Raw genomic sequence first — 14,823 nt, 5'->3', positions numbered from 1 at the left:
TCGCCACCACCACTACCGCTGCCTCCGCCACCACCCTACTTATGACAGTTGTTGTACTCTCTCACTCGTTCTCTATATGAACAAGACAGTCCATTCAAAACACAGAGAAAACCAACGGAGTTTTCGGTTTCGTCTCTCACTAAAATATCTTTATATGTTGAAAGTGAGAAAAAAAATCTAATTTAAAACTTTGAAGATAAATACTAGCTGCTAATAAATACACAAATTAGACAAACAAATGTTGAGCGCGTCGAGAGTTGTCGTCGCATAATTTGCGCCCATTCGATGGTGGCAACGGCGGCAGACTTTCCTCATTCCGGGGCAACGTTTTCCATTTCGATTTCTCGAACTTTATATTTTTCGTGCGTTTTGTGTTGTGATCCGTGTGTCATTGTGTACATTTGTTGTTTTCACTCTCTCTCTCTCTTTTCTCTCGCCAATTCGCAGTTTTCGCCCCAAATCCAGCATGCCATGTGCAAATAACAACAATAAATATAATTTATGACTGAAAATGTTTGAATGGCATAGTTTTGGTAATTTTTATCTCACACACACTCACAGACGAAAATTCTAAAACAAAAACAACATTCTACAGTTTTTCAGCAGCAGCAGCAGCAGCACCCCGCGTCTCTTCAACTAAATTCTAAGCATGTTTAAATTTCCTTATGGTTTTGCGTCCCAAAATCGTTGTAAGTTTTTCAATTCAAAGCGACAGTATGTGTGTGTGTGTCGGGCTTTCGCTCCCTTGTTTCGTCTCCCAATATGAACCGACTTTCGGCATCTATCAACGCACATTTCGGCATTCACACAGTGGCAAAATGCTTCTGATAAAGCCCATTAACACAATAAAATCGGTTTTTGGACGATGCAACCAGAAATAAATACAGAAAATTGTTGTGACTCTCGCTCACTCTCACTCTATCGCACACACACACAATCACAATCACAATCTTCTTCTTCGTCTTGTTCTGAATGGTCCATTTTTAACCAACAAACGTCGCATTATTTCGGTAACAAAAAGGATCCAAAAGGGATGGCTTGCGCGTGCTGTGTGTGTATATGTATGTATGTATATGTGCACTGTGTGTATGCATGCACGACAGCAAACTTTTCGCAGTGATTTCCCATTACCTTGTTTTGTGGTAAAGGCAGGCGAAAAGTAGCAGCATTTAACTTTAAATGGTACCCATTTTATTCATTGTTCCCATTGTGATTCATTTGGAAACATTTCTACAATGACATCAAAACTACTAAATGGTCTCATTACAATTTTGACTAGGTTGTGCTGTGTACTTTTGTGGTGAAAAACCCCTTGGTTCTTCAAGTGCTTTTGGTTCGGCAGATCTTTGTGTATCACTCTTTCTCTCTCTCTCAGTCGCCCCTGTACTTTTATACCGTTGTTTTTCACTTTATTCTCGGTTCGGTCGTCTTTACTTTGGCTTGTGTTCTCTCTCGGTGTGTTTTCTTTCTCTTTCTGTGTGTGTGTTCGATGTACTTTAATTCGGTCGTTATAGCCGCTACTTCTTTCGATTTGTTTGCATTTTGTCGTTTACTACTTTACCGAATGGCGACATCGACGACAACAATTAGCTAAATGCTAAATACGTGAGCGCGCTCTTGGTTGCGCTCTCAACATATACTTCAGAGCTAGGGCAACACGTGAGAAAGAGAAGAAACGATATCGTTGAAGTTTTTGTTGTTGAATGTGAAAAAGTTTCGATGTTCAAATTGCTGCTACATTTACCTTGAGTGAAAACCAATCGCATTTTAAAACTCAAATCAAATATAAAATCAAATTGTGCTTGCAAAAAAAAAGAAGAAAGACTCGACTTTTGTGTTTGTGTGCATATTCTTTTGCCATCTTCTTTTGTTCACTCGTTTTGCCAGTACAATTGGCTGTTGCCGACGAGATTCCGTGTAGTACATGTGTTGTTGTCGTAGTAAATTTGTTTTTTTTTTCATCTTGTTTCTCCAGAGGTTTTTCATCGTTTCAGACGTAAAAATACGCTTTACACATCAGCTATCCGAAGCGATGCTCATTTCGCACAAAAACGTTAAAAGTTGAGCACCGAACCTATGCGGTGCGATTCGATGCCTGTTGTACAGCGTTTATTCAATAGCATGACATTCGAAATAAACCGAATCAAAAGTTTGTCGTTGTAAACATCAAAATTATTGCACGGTTACGATCGAAAGAATGTATATTTCACATATTCGAATTTTCAACGTTCTCATGTTGCATTGTTGTGGAATTCAACCAGAGAGCGATAGCGAGAGAAAGAGAGGCTCATTGTAACTTGCTGCATGTCGTCATTGGGCTCGGGATTGTTTCGTTCTGCGTTGTCGCATGTAAATTGGCAAAATACTCATTGAACCAACCAAACCAATGAGTATCGCCACAACGATTCGATTAGTTTTTCGAGTGATGGCAACAGTGAACACAAATTCCATAAAGTTCTTACCTAGGGGCTTCACGCGATTTTGCAGAACGCAAATAACTCTGAAAAAATAAAAATAATAGTGAATCAAACCTTCAACCGAAAATTTGAACCACTTTTGAAGGTTTTTGGTAGATAACGATGAATATTGGAAAAAAAATTGACGATAAAATCTGCACAAATTTACTGGTATGCACGTCAATCTCAAATATCTATGTATATTTAATAATTTTCATTAGACTGTAATGTCAAAAAATGTTCCAATATTCACCGTTATCTACCAAAATCAATCAAATTTACGGTTGAAGGATTGATTCCCTATTATTTTTATTTTTCATACGTATACACGTAAATTTGGCATATCTATGTATATTCAGTAATATTCATTTGTCGTTCACGATGAATATTGTTGAATATACATGGATATTTCGGATTTACATGCATACCATTGAATTTCTAAGTTATTACTTGATGCGTGCGGATATAAAAGATGAAAAAAATGATTTTTCCCCCTAGGTTCTTACTCACACAACAACGGCAAAAGCAGTAGCCGAACGACAAAAAAGCACAGTGGATAAAATTAAAACTGAAAATGGAAATTTTTCCGAAACATTGAGCATACACAAAGCGCCACACAAAATGAAGAGAGAGAGAGAAAGATACACAAGAAGACAGAGAGAAGGTGATCCGAACGGAACCAAAATCGAAGTGAATGGAGAATCTGCAAATGGATTTGCCATTTTATTTCAACACAATACAACTTCGAATGCATACGGGTTTTCTTGTGGTTAGTTTTATTTTCGAATCCTCCTTAAATAAGTATTGAAAATGACTGCATGTTGTTGAACAAGCAAATGTGTTCGGTGGTTTTTCTCGATTTCCATCTCAAAAGAAGATGGTAAAAATGAAAAGTGCTTTTTATCCGCCCACAATGTCTTTTTCTTTTTCCCCAGCGCGTTTTCATTTTGGTCAAAAATCTATTACTACTCGCTCGATATTATATTGTGTGGTTGTTGGCATTTGAAATGAATTTCTACTGTGCACAAACGATGTCGGCCATAAATCCACACTCGATTCAATTTGACTGCAATTGTTTACTGTATAGTGTTGATAATGACGATACAAATGCAGACGATTTCATTTCATGTCATTTCGTCTATTTTTTTTTCTTCTCTCTCTTTATCTGCGTTGTTTTAATGGCATATTAGAAACGGAAAAGCATTTTCAGCCGGTCGTCTGACTGAAATGAAAACTGTATACCGATTCAAACAGGCGAACGAGATACAGAGGGATAGGAAGAGGCTCACAGTCGAAATTGAAATACCAAAAATTAAAACCAACATTTACAAAATGCGGTGCGAATGTGCACAAAGAGGCAAAAGACGAAACAATAACATTTTTCGGACGAAAAATAATAATAATGAAAAGTATGGAATCCGGGCGAGATAAAACCAATACACACGCATACACAAAAAGCTTTGAACGTTATGGAATCGTGTTGGTCAGGGGAAGCGCATAATTTTACAGTTTCTCCAAAGAAATCTTTAATATCACCAAAAATTTCTTATTATTTCCAACCGATTTTTACAAAAAAGTCGTTACGACTCCTTTTCCTGCATCTCTTTCGTGCCTCGAAATTCGATCAATGGAATGCAAGCATGTAATGTGATCGCAAATGCAAAAGCTTTTTCTTACCGTATTCGCTTAAATCTTTGCTTTTTGTTTGTTCCATTTGATTGTTTGCCTCAAATTCACGCTAGATCTAAAGATTTTGTGTGTGTCTGTGGTTGGGTTTAACGGGTATTCAGATACCAAAGAATAATAATAAAACGAGCAAAAGAAAACCAAGTGCCAAAACAATAATGATGGTGGTATACAATTGTGTGCACACATACAACAAGAGCGAGAGAGAGAGAGAGAGAGAGAGAGAAAGAGCAGCAGCAATCCGATGGCAATACCCGAATCGTGGCTTGCATTTGGTATTGAATACCAAAAAAAATACACACACGAGATAGTCGAAAGAGAGCAAAATACACGGAACAGAGAGAAAAACGTATCTTGAACCAAATAGAAAAATCTTATGAGCTGGCAGACTTCCAAAACCGATTTGCTTTTAATCTTTTTCTTTTCTGCTTTTCCTCTCTCTTCATTCTGATTCCTTTATTCCGAAGCGCAAGAGAGAATTGGTGCTTCTTTGGTCTTGCCTCACATTGTGTGGAGTGTTTCATTTGTTGGTTTTGCAATGATATTTGGTGCAAGTACATCATGAGCACAAGCCACCCAAAATAAAATCAACCCGAATAACTCACGTCTCTCCTTCTCGATGGGTTGGGAGTCCTGGTTTCGGCTGGAGGGAGGTGATTGGTTTATTTTATCGAATGATGTTTGCTCTTTTCAACCAATTACCAGACCAGCTACACTATCAATAACGATCAAAAATAACAATTTCCTCGTATAAAAGTCATCGAATCGAAATATTTTTTCTTCTTGTCAGAACATTCCATTAGACAAAATGGAGCTAGCAAACCTGACACCCGAACTTTTTTTTTTATTTGTTCGCTTCAAAACGAAACAAAACGCCGCCGATGCTGCTCATTTTTATTTCTTCTTTTAATTTTCTATTTCTGTGTCAACCTTTCAGCGTGCATGGTCTTATGCACTTTCAATATGGGGAAAAAAAAATTCTACTCATTTCTTGACCAATTTGTTCCAATGACGCACACTATAAATATAAATGTGTATCGCTTCATATCAAATCGATATAGTCATCGAGTTATGCCTATGTGACACAAAATGCTAAGACTAACAATACAATTATAGTAAAAGGAACGGAAAGAGTGGGAGAGAAAACAACGAAAATTAACTTCGGGTGAGAATGATCGCAACCGAAAGAGACAAGCAAACAAAAATATTGCAATTTTGATATAGCTCACGGTTTCATTTATGTTGAAACTTCATGTATTTCCTTATGCTGTTTGTTTGTTTTTGTTCTCTTCTGCAAGCGCAAGGCTTCAAGTGTGTGATTTTTCTGCCTGGTCATATCTTTTCCGTTTAAAATGATGTCTACATGTTTTTATCTGCGGTTTAGATTCGGTAAGAGAGTCCACCTCTCTGAGTGAGAACGAGAGAGCAAGAGAGTATGAGTGTATACATTCTGTGCATGGCAAATGGACTTTCAAAATACATTATATCTTGGTTTCTGTAGCATCTCAGGGATTTTTGGCTACACTTCTAACTTGAAATAACAACAACAAGAACAACAATTGCCAAAAAAAAAATGCGAGCAAGAAAAAAAAAACAATTCGAAACCGAAAAGTTTTCTTTTTTCCCGTTCATCTACAAAAACCATAATATTTGCTAGTATTTAACACGACTGACCAGATCGCATCGTCTGATTCGGGTTGCAAACCATATGACACAGCAGCGAGAATGAAAGGAGCAAGACAAAAAAAAAATGCGCACTCACTTGCACTCGCACACAATTCGACGGTTATTACATATCGACAGTGGACAAAAATTGAAGTGGAAGCAAGCACTCAAAACGACAACGAAAATAAGAACGAAAAATTGTCCGTAAGAATAAATTTTTTTCGTTCAGTGTTTTTATCTCTCTCCCACTTTCTGGCTCTCTGAAAACTACACAGCGCAAATAAAGCGCAAATCCATAAAAGGAAGATAATCACAATAAAACGAGAAAAATTTAAGGAAATTGATCTAAATCTATACTCTCTGATGGTTTCTACTTTTGGTTTTCCACCATATTTCTTCTCTCACAGTGTGAGACTCACACACACACACACACATTCTCTCTCTCTTTCTCTATCTTTCGTTTTTATTTTGGCTGCAATTTTCGTTTTCTACTTCCTGTCGTTGCTAGTAATCTTGTTCGCATCGTCTTCTATACGTCAACGTGCTCATTTACACACATAAGTTTTCTGGGTGGGCCAGCGCTCGACACTTCTTATCGTGTAATAATAATCGAATGCGTTAGTTGCTTGAGCTTGTTGAGCGTGTATTTGTTTGTGTGTGTGTGTGTGTGTGCGGACTACGTACAAGAAAAATTACTCTATTTATTTTCGGAACGCGTTTTGGTAAATATAGCACACGAAATGCGATATGCTTTTAGCCAGCGCATAAAACGCATTTCGCATATCGTGGAAATAAGCATTTTTCGCCTATCACAAACTTGGATCAATTGTGAACAGACATCGGATCAATATGATGATAACATTTTTATAAGCACACGGCACAGTCTCTCCACGGTGAACCAACAAAATCATCAGTAGCTACAACAAGATAGGAAAAAAAAAGAAGAGATGAATAGAGAAGAAGAAAACAACGAAAAGAAGAAAAGATAATTTAATGTTACCTGTGTGCGCTATGTCCAACGCGGAAAAGTTTCAACAATTTATATCAACATGAACTAACTCACTGCACTTAATACCTTTTTATAAAGAGAAGAGAGAGAGAGAGAAAAAAAGTAGCAGCATTTCCCTTGTGTAATAACACGGCATCATTTGACTCTCATCTTTAACATTCTAACTTACGTGTGTAGAATGATGTGCTCCCCAGCTCAATGGCTGCAGATGATTCCCAGTTTTAGTGTGTCGTTTATTTGGACACGGTTGCTGTTAAATGAGATTTAGATAAAAACCTGTGGGATTTCGCTTGCATAGCGGCAAAGATGCGGAATGGAACTTCCAAGCGGCCATTATAAATGAAAATAAATTAAATTCGATTCACATCAAATTATCGACTGTGTTTTATCGGAATTAAAATCAATGATGGACGATGCAACTTGCTGGCATTGCTCAAAACAATGTGCTATCGTCGTTGTCGTTGTCGTCGTCGTTGTTTTAACCGATTTTTTTTTCTCGTTCGTTTGTTCGTCGAAAAGCCATTGAAATCGATGTGACATACTTGACTTGAAATAACTGCACTTTTAGTTGAGTTTTGGTGAAACCGGGTTGTTCAATGCCCAAAAGTTGCGTATGTGCATGAAATTTGATTGTCTCGAATGCGTTATAATTCTTTCGGTCTGTGAAAATCCGAATTTATAATGTTATTGTCGCTGTTCTAACCGAATCTGTTTTTTTTTTCTTCTTTTTTTTTCTTGTCTCTCTGCAGGTTTGCTGCGATTGCAACAAATTTACCAAGGATTACGGCCCGGCAACGAAACATTCCAGGTGGAAACGGTGAAACGAATCGCAAACGCAACCAATGCCATTGATTTTTTGAGGACACTCGAAGAGCTGAATCGTTGGTCCAAGAAGTTCATTGTTTTAGATTGTCCAACCGATATGGCCAAAGATATTGTAGTGTACCATGTACGTGATTTATCACTTGGTCGCCGTACATACCACTATTTGCTTTCGGGTCTGGTAAGTTCATCTCATATACACACTGTGAGAGCGCTATTCTTTATGTGGGCAAATTTTATATATCTATACATATTTCGTGCTTTCTTACGTGTCTTCCCTCCAAGATGTTCCTCTCATTATTGGGTTTGGCATTGCCCCTCGTTCCCGTTCCACTGCTTTTCGTCTCTATCTCTTTCTATATCTGTCCTGTGAAAAGTGCTTGTGCCTTTTTTGTGACTTTATTTCTTTGTATGATTATTATTATTACACCATCGACACGATTCACATTAGACACCATAACCAAGAATATAGATTCGTATGCATGGGTTGCTATGACTGTATAACATTTGTGGCTCTTCGTTGTTCAGCATCATACGGGCCATTCGTTTGTGTTGGTTGAAAAGTGATGCGAAAAACGAAGAGAAAATGGGCCATAGGGATGGGATGGGTGGTACGGTGGGAAAAGCTTTTGGCGCGATATTGGAAACGATTGAAAATAGAAGGCACATCGAGCAAGTATAATAAAAAGATTTTTCCCACTGATTGCCCATCCGGCCAATACGTGAAACGTGAATAAAGTATTCACCGAAAAAAAAATTCACGTGCCAAAAATTTCGAATTTTAGTTGGCATTTAACATGGTTTAGACATGATACGAAAAGAAGAAGAGCAAAAAAGAAAACAACCAGTCTCGGATGCCTCTTAATGGCTGTGTGCATTTTTCTAAGCGACTCATGGGAAGTGAATTAGAAGAGGTAGCAATAGCAACAGCAGCATGAAGAGAGAGAAAAAATCGGAAGCAGAACTAAAACACGAAATGGATAATACAAGCTATTTGACAATAATCGAATCGCCACCTATCCTACATTTTTTTCCTCTTAAATAATAAATAACAATAACAAGAGCAGAGATTGAGAGAGAGACGGAGAGAGAAAGAGAGAATGAAAAAAAAAATGTAAATCGCGTGTAGCCACAAAACCGTAAAAACCAAATACGATATAAATGACCACTTTTCTTACCATGACTTTTATATTACATTGGCATTCGTTCGTATTTTTACATTTTCTGTCCTATATCTCGTCGGTTTTATTTTGTTGTTGTTGTTGTTGTTGTTTGTGAGTGCGTGCACTCTCACCCGCGCCGGATGGAGAGCGAGATTCGTTGATGGGTAGCGATGAGCAGATTTTCCAATTGATAGGGCGTGCGTATTCATGCAAACAAACAAGTAACAATAAAAATAACAGGAATAACCAGCAACGACACAGGACTAATCAACCAAAAGCCATCCATGGTAACGAAAATCGAGATAAAAAGAACGAGAGAGGGAGAGAGAGAGAGAACCGAACGCAACAGAAGCAGAAAAAAAAGATAAATTCGACAAAAGAGAAAAGAAAGGAATTTAAATTCCATCGACGCACCAAAAACGTTTCATAGTCAATTTCGGCTGGATTTTTTTATGTTCGAAGTTCGCTTTAAAAAAATTTTTCTTCTCGCATAAATTAGGAAAATATACCGCTCGGAATCGATTGCTGGGTTCATCGAATCGATTGCCGAGAATGAGCTGTGAATATATCGAAGCGAGCGATGTTCGGGCAGGGTGAGATAGGTGGGGAATGGGTGACAGTATGGTTCTATCGAAACAGTGATGTGCGAAGAATGCCATGTTTCTGATGAAAATGAGAATTCAAAATCAGGCAAATCGTTCAAATTTCAAAAGAGAACCCCCGTATACTCTCCCACACACATACACCAGACACACACACACACAAAAAATGTCTATATATATATATATATATTTTAAGCAATAAATTATATTCCGATCATTTGAACAATTCAATCTCGGCCGATGTGAATTCGGTTTTGCCACAATTGAATTTTCTTCATTTTTTCCGCTTCAATTGAGAATGAGCACATTCAATGATTCAAATAAATTTTGTGATTTCGTGTGTACACTGCTGGTGCTGGTGCTGAGAATGTGAGCATTCGACTATCTCTCTCTCTTCCTCACACATACACATGCATACGCTCCAATGCACGTAATAAGCATAACAAAATGGTAATGCATTTAACATTGTCTAAATTCCACTCAATTTTTTGCGCCTCGAATTATGGCCATTCATTAAAATACGAACGAGTTCAGAGTAGCCAGAGGTATTTTATCGGCGATCATTAAATAGGCTACATTTATTTGCCCATGTTTTGTGGTTGTTTCGCCTTTTTTTTTCCTCGGGTGTATATGTACATGTGAATGTATGTTGTTTTTATTCGCCGAGGCCAAAAGTATGCGTCGATTAGCGAATTTTGCGAAAGGAGAAAGAGAGAGACGGATGGACGGACGGACGGAGGGACGGCGGAAGGGGTGGCATGTGAATGCACATTCATTTTATTTTAATATGTCTCGCTGTTGAATATTTATTGTTGAATGGCGACAATGTAGTTTTTGGCGCCGACAACCCTTTCATTTGGCCATTGCAATTCAACAATTTATACACGGAATATGCATTACACAACTATCATTTGCTTTCAAATGCCGTGTATCTCTCTCTCTCTCTGTCTCTTTCTCTCTCTCTTGCTCACTCTGTGTGTGTGTGTATGTGTCACAGTCAAGAGTCGCAATTGAGAATGTACAGAGTTGATTTTAATTCGCAGAAATGATAAATTAGCATGAATTTCATTATTGTCGTCGGGTCGCCTGGCAAATCGTCCCCTGATTCATTTGAACGTTTGTGGAAATCATCACATGCTCATAATTAATATTGAACAAACGGTGTAATTGCAACTAATTCAACTATATGTGGTAACACAACTCACACACAAAACACATACATATACGTATATCGACTGTATAAGGAAGCATTTCACCGCATAAAATGCAATTTGCCGAGATTTTTGGCCATTGGAAAATCGCATGAGTGCATCGATGATGTTCAGCTTGCTCATAGAGTGTGTTTGCATTTATGAGTGTGTACCATTTTCAATGGGAACCTTCTGTTCGTTTCCGCTTAAATTCGATATTTCGTTTGAGCAATATTTATGCGTTCAATCAATACTATTTGCTGTATGAGATAATAGAGAGTGTCAAGAAGAATGTCGGCGTACGGAAAAACGGAACGGAAAAGATTTGCAGCAGCAGCAGCAACCGCAGAGAGTGAGTTATACTACGACCAAAATATATTAATATTTGATTTATGTTATGGAATATTGTGTAACACAGTATACGGCCAAAAATGCTCATGTGACCAAAACATGGCCAGAAAAAAAAGAAGAATTACCCAACAAAAATAACAGAGACATGCATACGCAGTGCGAATATATATATCTTTCTTCCACGCTGATTTTCACTCTCTATCTCTCCAGTTTTCCTTTAACGTTGGCTCCCCTTTACTTCTATTGCTCACCGCTTTTTTTGTTGTATGCATTTCAGCTTTTTTCCTGTCACAAACTGAAAATAAACTCAATATTTTTCGTTTCGTTCATTTTAGGTGATGGATGACCGATGGGAATCCGAAATAACTGAGTACGGTGCCATTAATATAACTGGTTTTCGTATTGTCGATACCGATCGTCGAAATGTTCGTGAATTTTTGGACGGTTGGAAGCGATTGGATCCGAGTACATCGATTGGTGCTGGCAAGGAATCGATTACGGTATGGAATAAAATAGAGAGAGAGAGAGAGAAGAAAAATAAAAACAACTTTTCTCAATAGTATTAGAATATCTTGTGCTTTTTGGTCATTGTGCTTAGTTTGTCAATTTTTTTTTTATTCATCATTCCGATATCCGGCAATTCCATTTTAAATCGTACATTTCTCATCGACACTCGATCGAACAGTAAACATTAACTTTTATTCTTGGGGGAAACACTTCCACATTTGGACAACGAATTTTTCAAAACAGTGCACATTTTCAAAATAAAACGATGAAAATATTTTGGAATGTGTAATTCATCTTATTGCGACCTTTTTTGACGGGAAACAATGAAGTGACTATATGCTATGAACCATACATGCGATGTCATTGCATTAAAGGCTAGGGGCTTCCATGTATATTCCATCCAAGAAATATACACCATAGATGACAGTCATACGAAATATTCACAATACTGGCAAAATATGCACCATATTCACGGAATATACACGATATTCATGAAATATACACCTCATATTCACGATCGGTAACAAAGATTCGACATTGCCGTAAACACATATTTTTTACATGCTGTGTATATTCTGTGAATATGGTGAATAATATACACGGATTATATGCAATATTCACGAAATATTCACACAAATACGAATGTATATTTTGACTTAAAAGCCCCTAGATTAAAGGAGTATTTTGATTTGTTATATTGTCCTTTTTTGTCGTTTGTACTTCTAGTCTACGTCCAACGTTTGTTTAGTTATGAACAAATGTTACCAAAATTAGAGACTTTTACTTAACCCATAAACAAAATCATGTTGATTGTTTGTAGATTTGTGAGTTTCGCTTTTTTTTATAATGAAAATGGGACAAATTTGAATTTTGACTCAATTTCTAAGCATTTTAACTCCAAAGTTAATCAAGTTTATTTCCTTCTAACGCTGAATAACAAAAATGCATCATAAAAACACGAGTTAAAACTATTAAAAATATGAAAGACATTTCGATGTTCCGATTTACAGTGGAATTGCGGTAGCGTTTCCCAAATTACAATGTCAATGTACACATATCGGTATATCTGTGTATACGATATTTCGCCGAAGTCGTTCATTGTACAGATATGGTTTTGGATTTATGCTATTCATCGAAGAAGCAGCACATTCTGGTGTTTGTTATGTGCACTGGGAGCAAAAGTGTGAGTCCCAAGAGTGCATTTCATCTGATGATCTGTTTGCTCTTGAAGACTCATTTTATTTACACTGTATATGTGTTTGTATATCTGTCTCGCTCCTCTCCAGGAGCGTCGCTCACAACGGTGATTTGATTTTACTTGACAAACGATATACATATTTTCGATGCATTTAATTAAAATCGAGTGTACTTTTGTGTTATTTATATGTGGTATATTGCATTCTCTCTGTCTGTCTCTCTGTGGTAGTTTGTAGCACTAAATGGTTTGATCATCTAAATTGTGTATCTAAATGTATGTGTTTGATTTTGCAGGCGCAAGCTGCATTGATGTATGATGCTGTTTTCGTGCTTGTCGAAGCATTCAATAAATTGTTGAAAAAGAAACCCGACCAATTTCGAAGCTACACGATGCGACGCAGTAGTTCACAGCATACCTACACCAATTCATCGTATGGAAATTTGATTGCAAACGGACAAAATATCCGAGTGTTGGACTGTAATACAGCCAAGGGTTGGATCAATCCGTGGGAACATGGTGATAAAATATCGAGATATTTGCGAAAGGTAAGAGAATTGAGTCAATGTCCAGAAAATTTCAAACAGAAACCAGGTAGACCACATCACACAAACATCTTCGTTTCAAATGTCACAAAAAGTACCAGATATACAGTTGAGTTTAGCTAGCAAATCGAATGGCAGTGCATTTACAACGGATTCAACGATTCCATTTTTGACCTTATGCGAATGTTATTAATATATTTTGCCATATTTTTCTTCTATTTCGTTCGTTACCAACAGTCGACAAGCACAATCGTTGGGGCTTTGTATACATAAACATGCTCTCTCTCTCTCTCTCTCTCTCTCTCTCTCTCTCTCTCTCTCTAACTCGGTGTGCCACGAGTTCAGTCCTCACGGTGACTCACGTCAGGGTGAGATTTCTTACGGGTCAACACTCACATACCTATTATTATCGAGAGAATGGGAGTGAGAGAGAGAATATAATCTAACGAATGAATTTTCCAAAAGGCTGTATTTTTTGAACTTACGACTCTTGTCCGCTCTCGAGAGAAGCGGATCGAGATAAGAAAAATACAAATTACATAGTGTAGCTGTGGCATGAGTGTGAAAAAATGCCGCTGCTGCTGCAGCCGCATGTGTTTGTGTGTTTGTGTATGTGAGAACCGTCTACGTATTCCATTTCCATTTAATTTCTTCATAAAGAAGGAGATTATTTTGTTTTTATGTTTTTATGGGTTAATGGTCAAAAGGTTTAATAAAGACGAGTCAAAGCGAGAGAAAGAACGAGTGAGTGAGTGCGGGCAAAAGCCCGTGTGCGAATGCTTTTAAAAATAAAATTCTTCGCACAGAAATTTTATGGCTCTCATCGTGCTTTTTTCTCTCTCTCTCTTCTTCATTTTCGCCCTCTTTCCCTCATTCTTTCTAGCTCTATCTCACTCGTTTGCTTTGCAACCATCGACGAATTGGTTGAAACAAAGAAAGAAATATAAATGGAAACAAACGGAACCAAATCCAGTTTTTAAAAAAAAATCGAGCTCAGCAGCAAAGTTGGCACGATAAATTTTGATTATGTATTTGGTTTTTCGCACTTTGCACAAATGCTACAATGGAAGTTTTGTGTGTCGGCGAGGGTACGAGTGAGAGAGTGCTCGTCAACCGAAATCTCCGGCAAGTTAGGAAAAATCCTTGTCGAAAAAAAAACGAACAAACGAACGAGCTCGTAAAATACTTCTCTTCATTCGGTCGCATATTCAACTAATTCTCAGTGAAGGGATTAAACAATGGGAAATGCCATCATTTGAATTCTATTTTTTTCACTCACTTACTCTCTCTCCGCATCCTCCTCGGTGGCGGACAAAAGCTGTAGCGAGAAAAAAGAAAGTTTCGAAAGCAAATTGAATGTTCCGTTCTGCCGAATTGCCGGATTCCAGTGATATGAACAATATAACATGGCGGCAAACGATTATAAATGAAACAAATCGCCTCTTTTCATTTCAGTTCGCATAAAGATCTACTTCGTTACCTTTGTTGGCATTTTCATTCGATTCATCCATTAAAGAGTGTGTGCGCGCGGTCGCATGTATTCATGCGTTTTATTTGAAGCTAAGAAGCATTTGATGGCGTCAAAGAATCTACACTTTCAAACAAAATGCTACCCTTGTTTTGCATGCAAAG

General features: G+C 37.5%; 1 protein-coding gene across 2 annotated transcripts in view; it reads left to right on the top strand.

Annotated features, from left to right (window-relative positions):
- LOC129576479 (glutamate receptor 1-like) overlaps window positions 1-14,823 on the top strand; it is a 186,822-nt gene that overhangs the window by 137,281 nt on the left and 34,718 nt on the right. For both annotated transcript variants that reach the window (XM_055461669.1, XM_055461670.1), the window contains 3 exons: window positions 7,566-7,819; window positions 11,280-11,444; window positions 12,943-13,194. In XM_055461669.1, coding sequence (XP_055317644.1) covers window positions 7,566-7,819; window positions 11,280-11,444; window positions 12,943-13,194 — 671 coding nt within the window. The remainder of the gene's footprint in view (window positions 1-7,565; window positions 7,820-11,279; window positions 11,445-12,942; window positions 13,195-14,823) is intronic.

This window comes from Sitodiplosis mosellana, unplaced genomic scaffold (genome assembly GCF_009176505.1).
Source record: "Sitodiplosis mosellana isolate CC-2019 unplaced genomic scaffold, AAFC_SMos_1.0 Smas_scaffold_6191, whole genome shotgun sequence".
NCBI lineage: Eukaryota > Metazoa > Arthropoda > Insecta > Diptera > Cecidomyiidae > Sitodiplosis > Sitodiplosis mosellana.
The sequence above is the reverse complement of the archived record's forward strand: the minus strand, read 5'-3'. Positions and strand labels throughout refer to the sequence as shown.